This window comes from Cajanus cajan, chromosome 1 (assembly GCF_000230855.2).
Source record: "Cajanus cajan strain Asha chromosome 1, NIPB_CcT2T_4, whole genome shotgun sequence".
NCBI classification, from domain to species: Eukaryota; Viridiplantae; Streptophyta; class Magnoliopsida; order Fabales; family Fabaceae; genus Cajanus; species Cajanus cajan.
Genome location: NC_138517.1, coordinates 89,020,695 through 89,043,544, shown reverse-complemented (window position 1 = coordinate 89,043,544; position 22,850 = coordinate 89,020,695). Strand labels below are relative to the sequence as shown.

Genomic DNA, 22,850 nt, shown 5'->3' with positions numbered 1-22,850 from the left:
TTAGGTATCATAAAATTCTTTTTTAGAAATATTACTTATGATTTTTTTAAGGGAAATAATGATTGACACATAATAATAAAGATCAAAATAGTGATTTTAAATTTTAAAAAAATGAAAAAAAAAATCAAAACTAACACATTTAAGTATTTAAATTTCTTTTTGTTTTTATTTTTTCTTATCATACCATACCATATTACCTATTATATTTATATCCCTCTAAATCATTTCTCTTTCTCTTAGTAAGTGTTGCATTTTGCGTGTCTCATAATCAATTTTGTGGGGTAGAAAAAAAATCAATTTGATTCGGAAGACCTACTAAATGAAATATTCGTGGCGCACAATATTTTGGAATTTGATTGAATTAAGAATCTCAGCTTGATTATAAACGACAAAAGGTGGGTTGTTGGGTTCTACTTCTCAAATAATAATAATAATAATAATAATAATAATAATAATAATAATAATAATAATAATAATAATAATGCCTCCAAACATTAAAGTGATAGCCATTTGTGTCTGACGAAATGAGATAAATTGTTTGGGGGTATAATTAATGTATTTATTGTCATTTTTATCTTCAAATTTTGTAAATATTCTTAATCAAAAAACTTTGTTAACAGCACCGCTATTTGATATATATGAAGCCAACTCTGCATGAATTGCATGAAATAACGTGTCATCTTTTTCTTTTAAATAAAAAATATCTCTTAAACAAAAGTTTAAACTAATTTTTTTTCTTCAATATTGAGCTCTATTTAAAAAGTTAATTTTTAATAAATATTTTTTTATACATATTAAACAGAGATTGAATCCTTGATTGATCACACATAATTAAAGACAAATGTTGTCCATTAACCATACCATAAGTAATTACGATGTTTGGAAATCATTCAAGAACTAATTCTAACCTCAAAATTATAGTGATAGTAGTATATAAAAATAGAATTAATTATTTGTTGTTTTGTTTTCATCATAAAAAAAAAAATTGTTGATCTATAGTGATGTCCGTTTGAATTACAAAAGCACTTCAAAAATAAAAATTAAATAATTAATTTTTTTTTCCAAAAATTAAAATTAATCTGCACAAGTTAGTATGTAAAACTCTTATATTAGTTTTTCAAAAATTTATTTTTAACTTAAATATATAAATTAATTTTAGTTTATACATAAATTATTTACTTTTTTCTTCTTATTTTTTAAAAGGAATATATATATATATATATATATATATATATATATATATATATATATATATATATATCTACCTATTCCGTAAGTGTGTTTCATGCTGTTGAGTCTGAAATTTCAACGCCTTTTAATTGCTACACATAGTAATTAATGACATCCAAAATAATTAAAACGAATTAATTAATCTATTTATTAAATGTAATTAAAATTAAATAATTAATTGCTACACGTGCATAGTAATTAACGCATAGACTAAGTATTTAATTAATCTATTTATTAAATGTAATTGAAATTTATAATAAATTACATATAAATATTATTATTATATTTGAATAAATAAATTATATTTAAATTTTGTATAATTTATTAATAAATTATTTTAAAAATATTAAAATTTAATCTATAAATATTATAATAAATGAACATAAGACAAAAAAAATTGTATTTAATATATAGGGATTAAACTCGCAATCAAAAAATAGAAAAAATATATATATAAAAAAAAATTGGTGTGAAAGGCTATTTTTATTTGTTTGCGAGTAACGAAATATCTTTTCCACATGCAGTTATGCGATGCTGAACGCGTGTGTACAAACTCATTCTAAACGGACGCGACCTTAAATAGGAACATAAACAGGCTAATTTCTTCACATCTAGTGTAGAAGCAAAGACTCAAAGAAACGATTCCATTATGGTAAGGATGCTTCTTTTTCTTTTCTGCATCTACAACTAAAATTCTAATTCTGTTGACGATCTTTTCATCGAAAATTTGTTCTTAAATATATTGACCATTAAATTTACATTTTCAGGATGATATTTATATGAAACAAGGATTGGTATTGAAGGAAGTTAAGCATGTGTTCCAGAAACTCATTAGCGAGAATCCCATGGAAAGTTTGTGTATGGTTGACATTATCCAAAGGCTTGGCATTGAACACCTCTTCGAAGAGGAAACTGAAGCCGTTCTTCAGAACCATCATTTCATATTTAGCAGTCATCTTAATGATTTTTCGGATAACCATAAACTTTATAAAGTTGCACTTGCCTTCCGTTTACTTAGACAAAGAGGCCATTATGTTCATGCAGGTTCAAACTATATATCTTTCACTCTATATGTATAAACGACCAAAACATATTTACCTTCTAATTATATACACATTTCCATTCTATGTAACAACTAACAACTATATATATCAGCTTAGTTTTATTAAAAAGGAGTTTGTTGCTTGGTTACTAAATGCTACAACTATATGTATGCTCAGATTTATTTGACAGCTTGAAGAGTAACAAAAGAGAGTTTAGAGAAAAATATGGTGAAGATTTGAAGAGTCTCATTGCCCTGTATGAGGCAACCCAGTTAAGTATTGAAGGAGAAGATAGTGTTGATGAAGCAGGTTACCTCAGCAACCAACTTCTTCATGCATGGTTGACAACACATAAAGAACATCATGAAGCAATTTATGTTGCTAACACTCTTCAGAGTCCACTTCACTATGGCTTATCAAGATTCAGGGACAAAAATATGCATCTAAGTGATTTCAAGACCAAGAAAGAATGGACATGCTTAGAGGAACTTGCTGAAATCAATTCCTGCATAGTTAGGTCCATGAACCAGAATGAAATAAAACAAGTTTACAAGTAAGATTCATAACCAATAATCCCTCTAGAGCAGTGACATATTCATTTTTAGTTGGAATAGCAGTTGTAATAATCACCAACCTTTTAACAATAACAGATGGTGGAAAGATCTTGGAATGGCGAAGGAGGTGAAGTTCGCAAGGTATCAACCTCTTAAATGGTACATGTGGCCAATGGCGTGCTTCACAGATCCAAGCTTTTCAGACCAAAGGATTGAGCTAACTAAACCTATCTCTCTAATCTACATTATTGATGACATCTTCGATGTTTATGGGACAATAGACCAACTTACTTTATTTACAGATGCCATTAATAGGTATTATTCTATATAATACACACATGCATATAAGTGAATCTATTGTTATTTAATATTGATTTTATATTTTTCAAATATTGTAAAAGTATTGGGCATTTTTAATTTTTCCTTTCATATTATGAATTTTTTTTTGCCAAACTCCAACTTTTAATTGTTTAAAATTTCTTTTTATATTTGCCTTCAAATCCTAGTTATTACTTTTAAGTATTTTTTAATTTTATTATTTTTTTCTCTCATAAATATTAACCACTTATATTTTATTTATTTGCTTGAATTAGTTAGGCATATTTATTTTAAAATTTTAAATATTTTTGTATTATATTTTTAGAATTTTTCTAAAATTAAAAAGGAGTAATGTTGTTTTTCCAACAATTTTTTTTACAATTTCTACAGAAAGAGGGAGATAAAAAGAGAAGAAAAACACATGTAAATAATAAATAATGTAATGGAAAATAATAAATAGAGAATGAATATGTAAAAGCTGTTGAACGTAGCTACGTAAATGCTTTCAGCAAATGAACTACAAGATATAACATTTTTTAGACAGCAAATAAATAGTATATTGAAGGGTATAAGGGATATCAAATCCATATACAATAAAATATTTAGCATTAACTTGTCCAAACAGTTAAACACAATTTGTACTTATTTAATACAAATGAATAGCTAATCAAATGAGTGTGCTACACTAAATTCAAAATGTCAAACAAAAGACCCCACACATGTTCTATGTCTCCCAGCAAGACCACTACAAGATATGACTTGGCATCTACCATATTCTTTTGATATTTCGATCTAATTATAGAAATATGCTATAAGAATTGATCGAATTTATTTCTCCCGATTCAGATGGGAATTGGCTGGCACAGAGCAACTTCCAGACTTCATGAAAATGTGTCTAAGTGTTCTTTACGAAATTACAAATGATTTCGCGGAAAAGATCTACAAAAAACATGGATTGAACCCTATAGATACCCTGAAAAGATCGGTAAAGAGTCGATTTTATTTTTGTGCAATTCATCATGTCACATGTCAATTATTTTGTTTAAGTAGATAGTAGGGTTTCTTGAAAACCTAACTAATAGTGAAGCATTAATTTATATGAAATAGTGGGTGAAATTGTTGAATGCTTTCTTGGAAGAGGCACATTGGTTGAATTCTGGACATTTGCCAAGGTCAGAGGAGTACTTGAACAATGGAATTGTGACCACAGGAGTGCATGTGGTGCTTGTCCATGCATTCTTCCTCTTGGATCAGACTATAAACAAGGAAATTGTTGCTATCGTGGACAACTTCCCAGAAATTATACATTCAGTGGCAAAAATTCTTCGTCTTTCTGATGATTTAGAGGGAGCTCAGGTAAATATAAAAATTATAACGATAGTAATAATATTTGACCTAACATCTTATACATATTATTTCAAAATCAAACATGAAGTTCAATTATAGTATTATGAAAATATAGTATTCACTAGGAAAAAGTTATTTTTTTGCAAACTTTCCTTAAAAAAATATATTCGTAGTTTTTTTTTTTGCGAATTTTCTTACAAAATAATTTTACAAAAAAGTTTTGCAAATTTATTTGCGAAAAATAATTTACAGAAATTTCTTACAAATTTTTTTATGAAAAATAATCTACAAATATTTTTTTTTCCAAATTTTGCTATAATTTTAGTGATTATAGAAATTTTTTTATGGTAAAATTTGTAGAAAATGTTGTAAGAATTTTATTTTGTTTCTTGCAGATTTTCTTGTAAAAATAAATTCACAAGTAATGTTTACTAAATGATAGAAAAATTTTGCAGGTAACTTTTCTTATAGATTTTCCTGCCAATTTTAATTTGCAAGAATATATATATATATATATATATATATATATATATATACATATATATATAAATTTATAAGTTTAAGAATTAAAAGATTTTCCTCAAGTCTCACGTCGATTAGAAATAAAACAATTAAAGAGTATATAAGTTGGGGCAACACTCATCTTACAAGTTGATTTTGTATGGTTGAGTGTTCGACTTATAATTTACAATATAAGAGTTTAAAATGTTATTTATCACATGTTAAAGGCATGAAAGAAAATTTCTTAAATTTCTTAATGCTTTAAATGAATTTATTGTAAACATTTGAAAGTTGAAGAATTATTAATAGAAATTGTAAAAAAATTATTTCTAAATAGTAATTTCTTTGTTTTTTTTTTTGTAATAAATTTTCGTTTAAAATTTCTTGTAAAAAATTTCACGGGAAATTTCACATGTTAATTTTTTTTGCGAGAAAATTTTCTACGAATTTTTTCTGTAGGAAGATTTCTTACGAATTTTAAAATTTTCAAAAATATATTATTCATGTAAGTATTACCTAGAAATAAAGTTTCGCAGAAAAATTTCTTGAAATAACATTTCCAAGAAATTTTAGGTAAAATTTGCATGAAAAAAAAAGCACGTAACAACATAAAATCTAGTAATGATTGTATTATAAATATGTAATGTTGTAATTAAGGATGTGGATAACTGCAGAGTGAAAATGAAAACGGACTTGATGGGTCATACCTTGATTGCTATATGAATGAACATCAAGACATTTCAACTGAAGACGCACAAAGTCATGTTTGCCACTTGATTTCACGTGAATGGAAACGTCTCAATGGACAAGTCCTCACCTCAACTGGATTACCCTCATCATTCACCAAATTTTGTCTCAATGCAGCTAGAATGGTACCTTTGATGTACCATTATCAAAGCAATCCTAGCCTCTCCCGTCTACGAGAACAAATACAAACGTTGCTTGATGTCGATGCTGGACACATATAGTTATTATTTATGCTTAGTCCTTTAGTTGAAGGTTATTGGCTTATTGCTAAGTAGTTTCACTTTCATTAGCATGAAAGCACGTATGTTTATCATCAATTAGGTCCAACCTGTTTGTGTTTGTGTTTTAACTTTTTGTCTCTAATAATAAAAGCATTTAATTAACCTCAACAGTATATACTATACATGAACAATTATTGAAAAGTACAATGGACATAATGTTACAAATCTTAACTTCACTACAAACAAATTTTATTATTAACAATAATTATTTAATAATAATAAATTAATTGTTTTTATTTTATTATTTAATAAAAATATTAATAAATAATATATAATAATCACTAAAAATATATTTATATTATATTAAAGTTTACTATTAATAATAATTATTTATTAAAAAATAATATATAAATAAAAAATAACTATTATTTTATAAGTCTCACACCTTTTAAGAGATTAAAAAATATATAAGCGGAGAAAATCTCATCGAATATTTATTCATCCACTACAAATTGCAAAAAATGATTGCCAAGACACTACTCCTTAAAAGGCAATAATACATGGGGGAAGAGAAGAAGGATGAAGGTTACCTGTGTGAGTGTGGGTGAAAATCAATGTCTGTTGTTTGTACGTACGTGGGATTGAGATGACTCCTGATAATAATACGGAGATTCTTTAGACATTTCATGTGTTTAGGGAGGTTTTGATTCCCCTCCCACACTAATAACCAATAGTTTGGTGACATGTGTATTATTTTTGTATTTTCATTTTTAAACACATGAGTGAAATTGCATATCTAACACACGTGTTAACATGTTATTAGTTGTTGATGGGAGAGGTATCAAAACTCCATCAATACAACTTAAGAATTTCTTGATGACTCCTCAAAGGCCATGCTTCAGTTTGATGCTTTGTTTGCATGATAGAAGATTTTGAGAAGAAAGGAGTAGGAAAAGAAAGAAAATGAGTAGAATTTTAAGTTGTTTAAATGGAGAGAAGAAAGGTGTGTGTTTTAAAGAGATAATTACTCTTAAAAAATATTTATATAATTTAAAATCAAAGAATAAATGTCATTTCAATTTTAATGGGTCCCACTATTTTTTATCCACAAAAATCTCTTTTTTTTATGAAATTTTTTTAATATAGACCCACTAATATTTTCTCTTTATCACCTTCTCAAATAATATAAAACTTAATTTTCTATTATACTTCTTTTTCACTCACTTCTTTCTTTCCAAAATCACTTTAAACAAATAATGCGTTAAACTACTTCATTATTCTATCATCAACCAATACTAGTACTAGACTCATTTTAATTTTGTTGCTAGGAGTAAAAATGTCTTTTTTCATGTAACTTTTAAGAAAATTCTCATTGGGTAACTCTAAAAAAAATCATGATGATTAGTAATTTCATTAATGTTATATGTCTCCTACTGAACTCCCTTATCATTCACTAATGAAGAGAATGAAGATAATTTTAACTCCACAAAGAAATTCATACTGATCTTTTAGGGTGTGTTTAGTAGAGAAAAAAAATGTAAGATATAGAGTGGATAGAAATCGAGAAGAGATAAATAGGTAAGAAATAAAGTAAAAATTTGATAATTTAATTTAAGAAAAATAAGAAATAAATAGAAGAGAAATATTGATATTATGTATCTTTAGAAAGAAAATACTCCCCTGAAGTGATAAATGAATGTGTAATATATTTCTCTCCTAAGATTCGATAATATACTAAATCAATTATGTACAGTGAAAGATCTTTGAATCAAATAATATCATTTCAAAAATATTTTAGCAATAGAAATAGTCTTTAAAAGAAGAGATTATTATATATTACTTTTACTCCCAACATACAAACTTGGTCAAAATAACAATTAAAAAACATAATCATTTTAATGTTAATTAAAAGTAATTAAAAAATATTAAAATACAAACCAATTTATTAAAATATTTCCAAACAGAAAAAGTAATTAAATAAAATATTTAATTAAAATTTAAATTATAATAAAATTCTGCAACAGGTAATCTTGTGGTGATCTCCTTTTTGCAAGGGTTTTAGATGGCTTAGGTGTTGGTTTGGTAGTGACATTTGCACCTCTTTACATTGAGACAGCACCACTGAGATTAGGGGATTACTAAATACACCTCCTACATTTTACTGGTTTTGCTGAATGCACTTTTCCTATACGAATGGTACGTCACTCAAACTCAATAGAAGGAGAAAAAAAGATAATTTAATCTGTGTCCGATTCATGCCGATCAAAAACGAAATCTTCATTGATGGATAAAAATCTCCATTTACCAGAGATCTAATTATCATTCTTAAGACTAAAACGATTGTCAATTTTTTTTTCTTTCAAAAATCAACTAATAATTGGCATACTCACATCAAATATAAACATTTCTTCAATGAATTGAGAAAGAATCAAATTCAATAATTTTTAATTGAATGATGTTTTATTAATACTCATCATTTGATTAAAAGTTTTTTGAAGTTAGAATATATGTTTATTATTCCTTTTCTTTCCTTCTCGTATCTCTCTCCACTTACCATTAAATTCTCTTTCCAATCGTTTGGTTCATTCCATCAAATCCTTTTTTCACCTCTCACTTCTTTTAATCTTTTAATATATTTAATATTATATGTAATATTAAATATATAAAAAAAAAACTGCATTTTCCATCAAGAACTAAAAATATATAATTTTAAAGGATTAAAAAATAAAAATAAAATGAGAACTAATAATCAATGATTCCTCTGTGGCTCTAACAACCACACTCAACTGTGGTTTGCAGTTTCAGTCAACAAGGCCAACTGCCAAAGGCCTTACAAATCACACCAAAATGCACACGAAAGTTCATTTGCACTTTACCAAAGCCTACGTTAAAAACTAGCTTTTTTTTCTTTTTTCTTTTTTCTTTTTCTTTCCACTTGCTGCATTTTGCCTGGTACAAATAAGTAGTTACATGATTTTTCTTTCCTCTTATAGTTAAACCTTTTATGATTCTGTGGTAAAGTTATTCCTCAAAGCTGTTATTGTCAAAGAAACAAGTTAGTTATGAACAACTTCAATGTGATCTCTAATTGCATTGTGTAAGAAAATAACCAGAATTCATAATCACATTTTGTTAGGAAGATTCCAAACCAGAAGACACATTAAAACTGGAATATATTTTGTGTGTCATAAGAAACACACCTGAATTAACTAGGGACCACCCTCAAAACACGCATCGATGTACTTTCTCTCTCTTCTTCTGTTTATCTGACATGATGCCTCTATGAGAAGCACTTATATAGCCACCAACCAATTCCCATTTTTCAATTTACAAACCCTTCAACACACATTTCTTCAAAACCTGCTTTTTCTCCCTTCCACAAATGGAGTATGAAGATGAAGATCGGTTATGTGTTACTATGGAAGAATTTTCTCTTGCTACTGAAAATGGTAGTAGCATGCAAAGGATGAGTAGGAAGAGGAACTATGATGATGACACAAGAGAGTACAAATCAAAGAACCTTGAGACTGAAAGGAGGAGGAGGGAGAAGCTGAGTAGCAGGCTTTTGATGCTGCGTTCTATAGTACCTATCATCACAAATGCAACTACCTAAGCCCTCACTTTCTTACTTCTTTATCTCATGCTTTATTCAATGTTCACTTACATTAATTGCTGCAATGTAAACTGATTATAAAACTCTAATTTTTGTTTTAGATGAATAAAGCAACAATTGTCGAAGATGCTATCACCTACATTGAGAAGCTGCAAGCCAAAGTCCAGAGTCTCAGCCATGAGCTTCACCGAATGGAAGCAACTTCAGAGGACACAGCAGAGACAAAAGCAGATGAAATTAATGCAGTGGAGGATATGCAGAATTGGGGGATACAGGTCATCTATAATTAAGATCGAGTCTATTTAGATTCAAATTAGAAATGCTTTTGAGAATTTCTTTACGAAAATAAAGAGCTTTTTCCAATAAAGAAGTTCTAAAAAGTGTTTTAAAGTTTGTATCCAAACAACTCATCTTCTCTTTAGGAAAAAGAATGATTAGTCTCTCCAACTGTTAACTATTAATGTTACCACTGTTACATTCTGCAGGCAGAGGTGAGAGTGGCTCAAATAGATGGGAATAAACTTTGGGTAAAGATCATCATTGAGAAGAAGAGGGGAAGATTCAGCAAATTGATGGAGGCCCTCAATAATTTTGGCATTGAGCTCATAGATACTAATCTCACAACCACAAAAGGAGCATTTCTGATTACAAGCTGCATACAGGTGAGGGATTCTAAGAATGATAAAAATCAGACTTGCTTTTTTACAGCAAATGATTCATGCTTTGTATGTTACTAAACTCATAAGAGACTTGAAGATGAAGTTTGATTCATCTTTGTATTAAAAGATGCATCTCTGCAACCTTCAGAAACTTAACAATGTGCTAACATAATATTTTTTTATTGTTCAGGGCAAGGATGGTGAAAGACTTGCAGTTCATCAAACCAAGAATTTGTTACAAGATATTATCAATGACATATAGAGCCAGTTGAAATGGATTTTAAGTTATTTTATTGTTAGGTTATGATTTAAGTACCACTAGCATTTGAGAGGATTCATTCTATAATGATGAAAAAAAAACACCATGACAGTTTAGATAATTTTGTTTGTTGTTACTGTTGGATAATGCAGAATCAGTATCATATCAGCTAGCTTATAACATTCAGTATTTATATTTTATTAAAAAAACAGTTCATCTTATTGTGTCTCTCTAACCCCTCTAAAAAAAGTCATATGTTAACACCAACCACAATTGGGACACTTATATTATTACGCGGAATATGTTAATTAGATAAGAAAAATGATTTTTAACCATTCAAAAAGATGATACAAAACTAAATCAATTTCAGAATTTAGACTATACTTGATAAAATAAAATAAAGTTACTTAATAAAATAAAATGAGTCAACTCAATATTTTTGCAGTGAAAATGAAAATCAGTTACATAACAGATTCTATTTTTAGTTTGTAATAACTTCCCACTTGATTTTTTATTTTACCTTCGATCTGTTTAAAAATTATGGAAAGATTAAAAAAACTAAATGGCTATAGAAATAAAGGTTCTCCTTATTAATAATGCTTGTACTGTCATTAGACAACCAACCAAAAGTGATGCAGGGAAAGCGGAGAGAGAGACAAGAACCTGTGACCACCTAAACCTTAAAATAAAAGGCTACAACAGCATCAATGCTGTCCATTTACGGCTCAAGTACAGTAGTCTGCAATGTACTTCAACAAAACTGGAACTAAGTACATAAGAATATGGTTCCAGATTATAAGTTTAACATGGTTGTCCAAAATCTAAGAAAAAGACAACTCAAGACAAATACCAACTAGACTAGAAATGGAGATGGGTTTCCAATGCTGGTGAGGAAGACAGAGGACTTTATATTGAATATCTGAATCTAACCAAACAAGTTGATATCTTAGTTCTTTTCATTCCTTAGAAAACACACATAGAAAAGGGTATATAAGAAAGAAATTCACAGTAGACCAACATTTTGCCCATATGAATGCCAAATAGATTAATCAAGTTTTGATTTACGATCCATATGTAATGGCCATGTGAATATCCCCTCAGTCTTCAATTTTAACTTGAAGCGACTAAGGTTTTTCCTACTCAAATTTTGAGAGGCAAATTTAGTTTCAATAGGCATCTAAATAACTGTCAATGTTAGCAGATCCTCTGAATATCTTCAATAGAGGATCAAATAGCTTTTTCTTTCAAAGAATGACTTCCCTTTTAGTAAAGTAAAAAGGAAAAGGAAAAGAAAAGAACGAAATGGAATGATATGACATGATAATATCAAATAACTTTCCTTGAGCATTAGAAAAAAGCGGCAAACAAAATTGCACAAAGATTTTTTACAACAAGCACCGCTATCAGTTTCTTTTTTCCCCTCATCTGATTTCTAATTTAATCACAACTCTCTTAGGATCTATGCACATTACACCATATAATAATTATTATTTATAAAGGAAAAAGAAAAGGGCAAAGCAAAACAAAATTGGAAAGAGAAAAGAAGAAACCATTTTTTTCAGATAAATAAACAAGCAGTCTTTCATCTCTGATCTTGAAATCCAATGCCCTTCCTTCCACCAATATTTAGTGAAAGACCTGCACGAAGCCACATTCAATATTTGAAATCAAAACCCCACGACAAAATTGATGTCCGCTGAATATTGAAATACATCCAATCATATCACTTGACAGCCTGGAAAGTAATCATAGCTGAGAAAAAAATGGCATGCATATGCATATGCATATGCTTTAATGCTTTTCCTATTCCACGATGATTTCTATTCAAAGTCCATAATTGAAAGGTCCAAAATTCAAAGAAATTAAAGACAAGTCATGAGTAAATAACAGCTATACAAAGTGAAAGTGAGTGGAACAGTACCTTGGGATCTACAAACTGGTGGATCTTCAAAGAGAGACAAAGAGAGTTGTTTATGAGCAAGACCAATATCAATGAGAATGAGACCTGAAGATGGATCATTCACGATGATATCCTTCACAGGTAGCCAAAGGAAAAGCTCTTCCTGAGACAGACCCTCCAACCCTTTGAGCTGACCAAAACTAAGGTTAGCTCTAACCACAGTTTCAAACAACACTCTTGTTTCATACTTGGCCATGCAAGGACCATCCAAGTTCACCTCCAAAACACCCCTTTGGTCCAAATTGTATGACTTTACACTCTCTGGGAAAAGCCCTGCTGGTAGGCCATGGCTTCTGAGAAGCTCATGAATAGAAGAATGTGCAACAGACACTGAGAAAGAAAGAACAACAAAAACTAGAAAGATGGCTTGTGAAGATGTGTGTGCCATAGACATGTTGAGGGTGAGTGAAGGAGGAAGCTTTTGAGTGAGAAGTTTGGTGCTTGAGGTTTTAACAGGGTTTCTAAGATGGTAGTAGTAGTACAATACAAACATAGTTTTTGAACACTATGATTGGAAGTGGGAGCCAGAGAGGACAATTGATAGAATTTCTAGGTTCTTGGTTGGCATTACATGGATTGTGTGTGTGTGAAATGAACAAACTACCCTTGCGTTACAATCTATGAACTATGACCCAAGAAATGTGACGAGGAAGCATATTAAAATGGGAGATCCAAAGTTGGAAATGGAATAAAGATAACGTTCCATTTTAATCAATTATTTTAATGGAAATAATTAGTAGGAGGCGGAGTGATAGATGCTACATATATAAAATTAGTGATATTATATCATACAATAAATATATAAGAGAAATTAAAAAGAAAAAAAAAAGTACGAGTATAACTTTCAAAATAATTGTTATGAATGTCAATAAATTTAACTTAGATGAGTGAAAGGAATGTATTGTCTTTATAATATTGTATAATTTTATTATTTGAATAGTATGTCTTATTATAGAGTATAAAGAATAAATGATGATTGTGGTTGAAAACAACTTTGCCTTTACGATTTGTGATGCTTTATTTTAGTAATGACATGTTTGTACGTAAGTCGAAAACATAAGATGGATTTGAATGTAGTCTTTGGCGCTTTGGCCTTAATCTGCGGTTGACGAGGGGCCATGGATACATTTTTCCTCTCTTTTACTCATATTTATTCTGTTTTCATCTTCATCATCTTTTTAATATAGTATCACCAAAGTCATGCATTGTCGAATGTTCTAGACAACAATTATATATTTTGGTCCTTTTGTTAATTTAGGTTAGAAGACTTTTTAAGCAAAGAATACAAGTGGGGGATATGGAATGGATCCATTATACACACATAAATGATACATAAAACATGCGTGCGGGAATGCGCATTTATTAAAAAGATTTCAGTCGCCAATTCCGTTCATCAAATTGGCTCCTCGAATGTGTTTTGGCCATGGACCCAAGAGCTTCATTAATAAGTCTAGTTAAATTATTTTAGTTACAAAACACAAACTCTCAGTACTTGTTTCATAGCATGTGTTAGTTCATTCGTCACTATCTTATTCCCAATATGAATTTCAATTTTCTAACCACTGGTCCAAGCTATCATATCCCAAGGACAAAAAGTCCAGCTAAGAAATACAACATCATATACATATAAATTGTTGTTAGTTGAAATTACAAGTTTAAAATTTGTTTGAGAAACTATTTGAGACTTTGAATTACAGAAAATAATCCAATATATATACAGATGATTTAAAGAGAATAGGTCAAAGAAGACATCAAATGTGTATAACAAACAATATTTATATTATAATTTGCCCCTTTATGATAGATTAACATTTTTAGAGTTAATCCCTTGTTGCTTAATTTCTTTTTTAATAATTTGAATATTCAAATATTATACACCACAATATCATTTTATAATATTTAAATATCATACCCCGTCATAAATAAACTGTCAATATTTGAATGAAGTCATAAATCAAAAGTCGTAAATTTAAAACGAGGGTTGAAATTTTTAAAAATATTACATTATTTATAATTTTAAGATTAAAAATTAAGTATAGAAATAGGCGAGAATGTAATATCATTGCAATTATTTTTATAACAATGCAATTAACAAGATGATAAAGCTAGCAGTCACATTCACATAGGAGAATGTTGGATTACGGACTTCATAGTCTTTGGAGTTGAGCCTACAAGATTGGGCCTACTGAAAGCCCAGTCCAAAATAACTGTATAATTATAATAAGTCCATATAAGTTTATGCTGTAATTCTTTAACCAAGTAAAAGGAGTTTTAAGAAAAACATGAAAGCGTTTCAATCTAGATATGGTGAGTTTTAGCTATTTCCATTATAACATAATATGAAGAAAAAGACACTTGGTGCGTTTGTGAAAATAAAAAAATAAGTTTCCGTGAAGAAAAAAAATGAATAGTTATTATTTTTAAAGTGAGGTTATTTATTTTGCATATACATTTTTTTCCTTAAAATATATATTAGTGAGAAAAAAAAAATTAAAATACAATATAAGAGTATAAATATCTTTCAAAAAATGGATGCTAAAAATTAATATTGTTATAGACAAAAAATTATATCTCTTTTATATATTGGTATAGATTAAAAAGAATAATAATAATAATAATAATATTATTATTATTATTATTATTATTATTATCAACCTTTAAAGATATTATCTCTTATTCTAATTATAAGCAAAAAATTGGTTTTTTCTTTAGTTTCTAATTATAAGTTACAATTATTAATTTGTAAAGTTATTCACAATTAAATTTCTTTTATACATTTCATTTAGTGTTAACTCTATTTTTTATGTATTCACTTATAATTAATATTAAATATAATAATCAGTTAAATTAATTAAGTAAAAGTATATTTAAAATAAAATTTGAATTCATGGATAGAATTAATTAAAAATAATTATATTAATTAATTTTTATTAATTTTAATAATTTGCCCTACATTACTTATAATTAGAATCGGAACTAGTATATTAGTGAAAAAATGTAAAAATACAATAAAGGAGTGTATACTCTTTCAAAATATAAACACCAAAAATTCATAGATAATCTGAAAGCAAATTTAGTCATTTAGAAAAGAAAGTCTTGGAGCAGAATTTTTAACCATCACAGCACTCAACACATCACCTACCACAAAGCAAGCATGAAATTTTGTTTTCACATCTTCAAATTCAAATTTTACATTTATTACAAGAGAGACAAGATTTACACTTAAACCTTTTTTTATTAGATCTTTGAACAAATCGTTTTGGTGCGTCACCACGATTCACCATTATGATCAATCTGTCTGTATTGTGATTGCATTGGATAGTGCCTTTGATAGCCATAGACAAGGTCTCCTCCATCTTCCCCTCTCTCACCATAAGGATTTGTACTGCCAAATAGATAATCTGCAGTACCTTTCCACATGTTTTCCTGGCAATAGTTCCCTCTATCAGTCACTTCCTCATGACAACATTCTCTCGTCTTCATACGTGCCAAACAAGGCCAATACCCAAACAAGCTTTCACAAAGGTCCACAGCTTCCAACCCATATCCCCTAGGATACTGAGGAGCCACTTGCTTCTCATACTCACTATTATGTCCTCCACTGTAGCCATCTTCATGGTGACTTCCCTCACTCTCACTGCCATCATCTTCACCAGTGTCGTAGTTGTCGTCTTCTGCTTCCCCTGGTTGATCTTTGCCACTATCTTGTGACTGAGGCTTCTCTTCAGTTGTTTGGACTGCAGTACCATTCTGGGGTATGATTGCTTTCTCCTCAATTCCCTCTTCTATAGTAGGTAATGGCACTATGGCACTAATAGGACTTGATCCAGAACGAGGATAGCAAATTTTATCTGAAGGTGGTAGGGCTTTGCCATAGGTCTGATCAATGTCATACCCACCACCATAAGGTGTTGGGTCATAGTCATCAAATGCAGGCTCATTGAATTCCAAGTTAGAATAAGAGATCACAAGTTGAGTCATACCATAATTGGGATCATACACAACTGATTTTGGGTCACAATAAGTTGTGGCAGAGTATGATATGGTTTGGTAACTCTGGGCAGTGTAATTAGGAGCATAATACAAACTAGGCTCATACCCGTAATATGGTTGATTGTAGTCATAGGCAGTATAAGCCATAAAGGGTGGGGTTTGAGCATAATCATAATTGAGAGCATAAGAGTTGGAATTGTACTCACCATAATCAGAGCCAGAATAGGAAGAGCTGTAGTAGGCCATGCTTCATCAGAAATTGAAGATGGAACCTTCGAAAGAGGGTACTTCAACTGCAACTATGACATGAGTACAGGATCTAGTTTCTCGGGAAACAGAAGAGACATTGCAGTCGGCTATCTCCTATGAATAGGATCCGTTCGGTGGTGAAAAAGAATGCTTTTTTCCTTCACCTTTAAAGTAATCAGTTGAGTAGTACCAAAAGAAAAGTATTTTAGTGTACCATATCTCTCCCACCAACCGTTCAATTCTTATCTATGCTAAGATGTCCAGATGCAATTATGCAAGTGAAGAGAAAACTTTACTTTAAGAAGATATTATTAACAAAAAGATATTATTTTTATTCACAATTTCATATATATATATATATATATATATATATATATATAAGGATAGATTTTTTTTTTATTTTAGGAGTAAGTCTAGACTTACTCTATTCAATAACTCATGTTTTACATCAAATTTTAACAATCCAAATATTGAATTTAAAATTCTTAATACATAAATCAGATTTATAAATTTTTTAAAAAATTTTAAATTATTTAATATTTTATTTTATTAATTTAAATTAACGCATAAAATATTTTACGGTTATTCATCTTACCTTACAATTCCTTCTCTTTTTTTTCTCTCTCATTATTTTTAAAATTATTGCGAAAAGGACATTTCTTATACCAATAAGACAATAGATAGTCAGTGGCTTAGTGGCGATGATGCCACGCTGCTGAGGCCTAAATGCTGTGTGTGTAGTGTCAACACTCACCAATCCCTAAAAATGTTGGTGGCGAGCCTAAGCATGCCAATGTTTCTCTTTCTTCATCCTCACGGAAAGAGGAAGAAAGGAAACACAACCAAATTACAAAGCAACAAATCAAATGCTTGAAATGGTTCTAACTAAATACGTAGCATTAGCAACAAAGTCATTCAATCGAGTATCTAATCCCTTACTGCATAAAACACAACCTAATTAAGCTGAAACGCGAGGCCTCGATGTTTGTAATAATAATAATAATAATAATAATAATAATAATAATAATAATAATAATAATAATAATAAATAATAATAATAAAGTATCAATTCTAACCAGCAAAGCGGGGGGGGCAACCATGGTCGTCTGTCTTTGTTTACAGCTTTAAAACAAGCATTTAAAGATAGTACGATTGATGACATCAATCTTTAGAAATCAGTGATGGCTATTGGCTAGTGAGTGGCCGAGTAGCCAAACTGGTGTGTGAGAGTGACATAAAAAGAATCATTAATAATTTTGCCAAGATAATGATAACTACAGGGAACTATTTAATTTTAATACCTTGTACAAAAAGATTTAAATTAAACAATAATATAAATAACATTTCATGTGTAATATTGCCTACTTTTCTTTTGATGGAGGTAGCTTAAGCATGAGACTTGGGAGTTACAAGCATTCAAATCGCGACTTTAAAATGCGAGAAAAAATAACGTATGATTAAAGGCTTCTACGCAAATCACGAGGTGTAGCTCTGGCTCAATTAAAAACCTAAACTTTAAGCAAAATTTGTGAGCAGTCAACGAGTTTAAACGTGGATTAAGAATAACTTTTTGACCAAAACAAAATGAATACTTAGATAAAAATCATTCACTCTTTCAGGTTATACATAAAACAAACGTTATTTTTGGACAGAAATACGCTTCAGCATAAATCCTTGAAAAGATATTAAAAACCAGACTTTCTTTTGGGCCTGGCAATAAAATCCACTTAACCGGCTCTATACAAAAGGGCCATTGTTTCTTGGGTTATTAGACAGACAGTGCCTACACGCGTTCACTGGAAGTAAACTCGGTACTCAGCCTCAGCTGGAGAGGTTATTCATTTAATTGAGCGTTTCAATTAAATCTCCAAATATGAAAAAAGCCTTTCAAATACCATCTTTGCCAGTCAAATAATGAATATAAATAATTGTTAATTACACGTCCACAAGGTTGGCCTATCATCATCTCAGGGATAAACAGATATCCTCCTAATATACATATTTTTTGTCGGCTATGGATGGGGATGCCACCTGTATCTCCAAATCATTAACAAAACGAGTACAAAAGCAATGAATAAAAATTTCTAAATTCATTTTCAATTTCCTATTTTTAAAATTTTGTATAAAAATAACAACAACAACAACAACAATAATAATAATAATAAATTATTTCCCACTGGTTTTCTATACAGACTTTTGAAAACAAAATGATAAACATTAAAACAAATATTTTCTCCAAACCAAAACGTCCATCTTCCAAGTGAATAAAAAAAATCCACAAAATATCATGCAAAATCCACCAAAAGATCTCATTAGAGAATAATAAAGAGTTATTAAAATGATAAATCTAACCATCTTCGTATAATTATATTTCATTTTCCCTCGCCTTTTCAACCAAAGGAGGAAAAAAGAACTAATCATATTTCTCGTCATTCAATCAACATTGCGGGAAAAAATTACCTCTTTATTTTCCCCTACGCTCATTTTTTTGTTTCAGCAGCCAAACAAAGCATAACTGTTGCATCCCTTCAACATATACATCAGCTCTAGTTTCCGTCGTTACTGCTGTTAAAATAATTATCCTCAAGAAGATGGGGAAGGGGCGGAGGGTGAAACCCCCAAAACAGGGATTGTTGTAGCATTACTAACCTAAGGATTCATTAACTGGCTGTTTAAGATAAATGTCAAAAGGCTATATATGCACATTATCTAAACTTGTACAGTTCATATCAGTCACTTTATGTGCTAAAACTGCAGCTGCCATGAAACTTGCAGAAAAATTATCACAAAAACAAACTGATTGCATCATAAATAGCTCCAAATTACAGACAAATAAATCTAGCACTTGTCTCACATGTCATACTCATATAGTCCAAAAGCACATATTCCTCAAGATGAATCGTGAAAATACCCATTTGAGCTTGCGAGAAACATTGTATGCATCTGACGAGAATCCAACACAAGCTCAATCTTCTATTTGTTTAAATGACCATGAGCATGATATAAAGTTGTGACAAAACTGAAAATCACCTGCAAGACTGAAATTGCAGAGCCGAATAAGATTTCATGAATAACAAGTAGTACATGTGTACATTCAGTTAGAAGTTAAGAATCTGTTCTATCAGTTATATTAGTTATACAGTTTCAGTAATATAAATACTCTCTTTACATTTACAAATTACATTGCAAGAAATATATCAGAATAATCATTCTCTCGGTTTGTTTTTACTCTCTGTTAGTTCACTTTGAACATGCATAGGGGAAAATTATCAATGAAACTTCATGCAACATTGGTAGAAGTTAAAGAAGTCATGGACCTGTGGAACAGAGAATGCTATCCAGTACTTCACCATGATGCACTGATATAATAAGTGTATCCAATACTACGATACAATTATTCTAAAACGATATATAGGATTATAGGATGCAATGCGGGTTTAAGATACATATCTACGTGTGTAAAATTTCAAAAACATACTACAACGGGCTGAATTATAAAAATAAATAAATAAATAACTGATTTATGCTAATTAAGAAAATTGGTTAACAACATTAAATTTCATTTAAAACAATTTTTTCCCGGAATACTCTTCATTGGAAATTGATAATAAGAACAAAAAGGGTCATTGAAAACATAATCTCATTTAAATGGAGTATTTTGGGATGGTTTCATTATGAGGTTAAGTTAGCTATGACTTCCGTATATTTTAGCCCAATACACAAGTTTTTCCCCCTTATAGTTCGGTCCTGAGGGAGAAAAAAATACATAATTGTGCTAGCAATACTCTCTCCTATTTTCCTATCGATTAAAGTTTTTCCCTATTGTTTCACTTATTTTACCTTTTAAATCTTATAATTTAAAATAGGTATTTTTAGTTGCTATAGTTTAAGATAAGTCTTTTATAATCATTTTAGTCCCTATGGTTAATTTTTTTTATAACGGTGACCATTTTGTATTAACGTCATCAAAATACTTAATTTAGAATAATTTCAACAAAATAAATTCAATATCAGACACACAAATTTATTTGAATTAATATCCCTGTCACGTCAAATACAAAAGAAACAACATTACAAAAAAAAAAAAATTAACAACAAGGATTAAAGAATTGCAAGTATAGGGACAATTTATCTTAAACTATTAGGATTTAAAAGATTGAAAAAGATATGCATAGGAACTAAAAAGATATGTTTTAAACTATAGGCATTAAAAGGTAAAGTAAGTAACACTATAGAAACTAAAAAAGTATTTTAACCATTAAAGTGTATTGAAAAATACAAAATCATGAGAAAGATACATTAAATAGGATGTTGGAATTAGGAAGGAGTGTATACAAAGAGTATGTCAAAAGTTGTGCTCCTAGCATTTTTCATAATTTCAATTATGCAAATTCAAATTAAGAACATAATTCTTAGACATTACCAAAAGCGTATGTAAGTATGTACATATACATCATTATCATCATAAATTTCTTCCTATAGTTTACAAATAGGAATAGGACTATCAGCCTCATTCCTTTCTTGAAACCATCCATAAAAAGTACAATTTCCATTTTCTGATTCATCACGTGGCAGCGCTCCTATTTTCTATAGTATACATGTTTTCTGTGTCTCATATTTCATAATATTTTTTAAAGGCTCAGATACTTCCCTGATATGTACCCAAGTGTATTGACGTTTCAGGTACAAATGTGTATCAAGCAAATTAAAGAATTGGCGTTTCATAGCTACCTCATGTAGAGGATGAATCTGAAGCAGCTGCCTCTTGTCTTGGCCTTCTGCGGTCAGGGGGAGGGCCATCTCTCCGTCTCTCGTACCTTTTACTCTCATTCTTTGGCCCGCTACGTTTCGGTTGGTAGGTAGGGTACTTGCAAGGAATAATCTCCCCATTTATGTATTTGTCACCTAAAACCAAATAACAATAACCATTTAGCAACAAGATTACAAGCAGTAGAATCTCAAACACACAATGAGTGTAAAAAATAAGTAAAATAACCTCCGTAGTCTTTGTTTTTAACATCTATATACGAATCTGGCAGTACCCAAAGAACCCCGGGCAAACCTACAAGCAAAAATAAGAGATGAATAACCAGGATTCATCAAGTAACGACACAATGGAATCAAGACAAATCCGGAGTTGAAACATCACCCTTGAATTTCTCTGAAGTTGCTTCATCAACAGTGCACTGAAATCCAGTGTAGGTGGTGGTGCTGAAGGCATACATGTTCTTCTTTGCTTCCTCCATGCTGATACACAAGCAAAGCACATAATGACAAAACGAATAAATTTCTCCACAAAACAGAAGGTGCACATGAATCCGCACATATCTTAAGGTACATAATAATTCCACGTGGATTCATTGTCGAAACATAAAACGTTAAGAAAGAGAAGAGGAAAAGGAAAGAACCTCCCCAATACAGTGGCAAGAGTCTCAAGGTAAGTGTCAATCATTTGTTCACGGGTGGGTGCAGGGTCCTTAGGAAACTCCATTACAATAAGCCAATGGTTGTAATCACAGCCAGGTAACATTATCGTCTCCCTCTGCTCGCTGCTGCTGCTCCTTTTCGCCGAGAAATCGCCGTCCAGCGTCGCCCGAATCCGGATAGGGTTTCGGGTTCGGGTCACCATAGAATGAGGGAGGCGTAAATTCGTCACCGGGGTGAAGCTCGAGATTGGGGTTTTCGGGTGATAGGGTGGGGTTAGGGTTTTAGCGGAAAAGGAAAACGTAACCGTCGCCATTGTAGGATCGGTGGTGACTGAAAGCGCGCACACACTCAAATGAAACTGGAGAAAGCGTAACCGTGGATCATAAATAAACGATAAGGCTCGAAGAGATATTTTATCTGATACGACGTCGTCACGGAGAATCAAATAGCTACTTCTGGTAAGAAAATGAAGTGGATACATTATCTGCGCAACGCTCAACCCAATTGCTGCATCACAAATGGGCCTCGTTGGACTTTTTCGGTGGGAGTTGCATCTCTTCTTGGGCCTTGGGCCTTCGTTGCCGTCTTGTCTCTTTGTGTTTGATTGGGTTTCACAATCATTACTATATAGTTACAGCAAGGAAACCAAAGACTATCATATACAGTGTATTTGAAAACCAGTTGAATTAATTCAATTAAAATTAAAGAAAAAATTACACTCACAAACCT

The 22,850-nt window shown here is 30.4% G+C and overlaps 5 protein-coding genes across 6 annotated transcripts; 2 read left to right on the top strand and 3 right to left on the bottom strand.

The window, feature by feature from the left end:
* The first annotated feature begins 1,738 nt into the window (after positions 1 to 1,738).
* LOC109814089 (neryl diphosphate diphosphatase, chloroplastic) lies at positions 1,739 to 6,129 on the top strand. Of its 2 annotated transcripts, XM_083067149.1 has the most exons (8): positions 1,739 to 1,882; positions 1,998 to 2,274; positions 2,451 to 2,826; positions 2,924 to 3,142; positions 3,992 to 4,130; positions 4,253 to 4,501; positions 4,888 to 4,947; positions 5,668 to 5,800. In XM_083067149.1, exons 1-7 carry the CDS (start codon positions 1,880 to 1,882, stop codon positions 4,897 to 4,899), a joined length of 1,275 nt encoding a protein of 424 aa, XP_082923275.1. In that variant the 5' UTR covers positions 1,739 to 1,879; the 3' UTR covers positions 4,900 to 4,947; positions 5,668 to 5,800. The 2 variants fall into 2 exon arrangements, with proteins under 2 accessions (XP_082923275.1, XP_020234024.2); XM_020378435.3 differs by lacking the exon at positions 4,888 to 4,947 and having other exon boundaries at positions 5,668 to 6,129.
* A 3,073-nt stretch (positions 6,130 to 9,202) lies between these two features.
* On the top strand, positions 9,203 to 10,677 carry LOC109814063 (transcription factor DYT1). Its single transcript, XM_083067156.1, has 4 exons — positions 9,203 to 9,562; positions 9,676 to 9,849; positions 10,060 to 10,236; positions 10,424 to 10,677. Exons 1-4 carry the CDS (start codon positions 9,344 to 9,346, stop codon positions 10,493 to 10,495), a joined length of 642 nt encoding a protein of 213 aa, XP_082923282.1. The 5' UTR covers positions 9,203 to 9,343; the 3' UTR covers positions 10,496 to 10,677.
* Positions 10,678 to 11,818: 1,141 nt separating this feature from the next.
* Positions 11,819 to 13,081, bottom strand: LOC109814099 (uncharacterized). Its single transcript, XM_020378447.3, has 2 exons — positions 12,414 to 13,081; positions 11,819 to 12,130 (listed from the first exon to the last, which is right to left on the bottom strand). The coding sequence occupies exons 1-2, from the start codon at positions 12,943 to 12,945 to the stop codon at positions 12,075 to 12,077; spliced, it is 588 nt and encodes a 195-aa protein (XP_020234036.1). The 5' UTR covers positions 12,946 to 13,081; the 3' UTR covers positions 11,819 to 12,074.
* Positions 13,082 to 15,509: 2,428 nt separating this feature from the next.
* Positions 15,510 to 16,948, bottom strand: LOC109814058 (uncharacterized). The gene has a single exon (XM_020378391.3). The coding sequence runs from the start codon at positions 16,689 to 16,691 to the stop codon at positions 15,720 to 15,722; it is 972 nt and encodes a 323-aa protein (XP_020233980.1). The 5' UTR covers positions 16,692 to 16,948; the 3' UTR covers positions 15,510 to 15,719.
* A 2,417-nt stretch (positions 16,949 to 19,365) lies between these two features.
* MORF9 (plastid developmental protein DAG) lies at positions 19,366 to 22,617 on the bottom strand. Its single transcript, XM_020378390.3, has 5 exons — positions 22,103 to 22,617; positions 21,844 to 21,941; positions 21,691 to 21,756; positions 21,426 to 21,599; positions 19,366 to 19,732 (listed from the first exon to the last, which is right to left on the bottom strand). The coding sequence occupies exons 1-4, from the start codon at positions 22,600 to 22,602 to the stop codon at positions 21,427 to 21,429; spliced, it is 837 nt and encodes a 278-aa protein (XP_020233979.2). The 5' UTR covers positions 22,603 to 22,617; the 3' UTR covers positions 19,366 to 19,732; position 21,426.
* Positions 22,618 to 22,850: the final 233 nt, after the last annotated feature.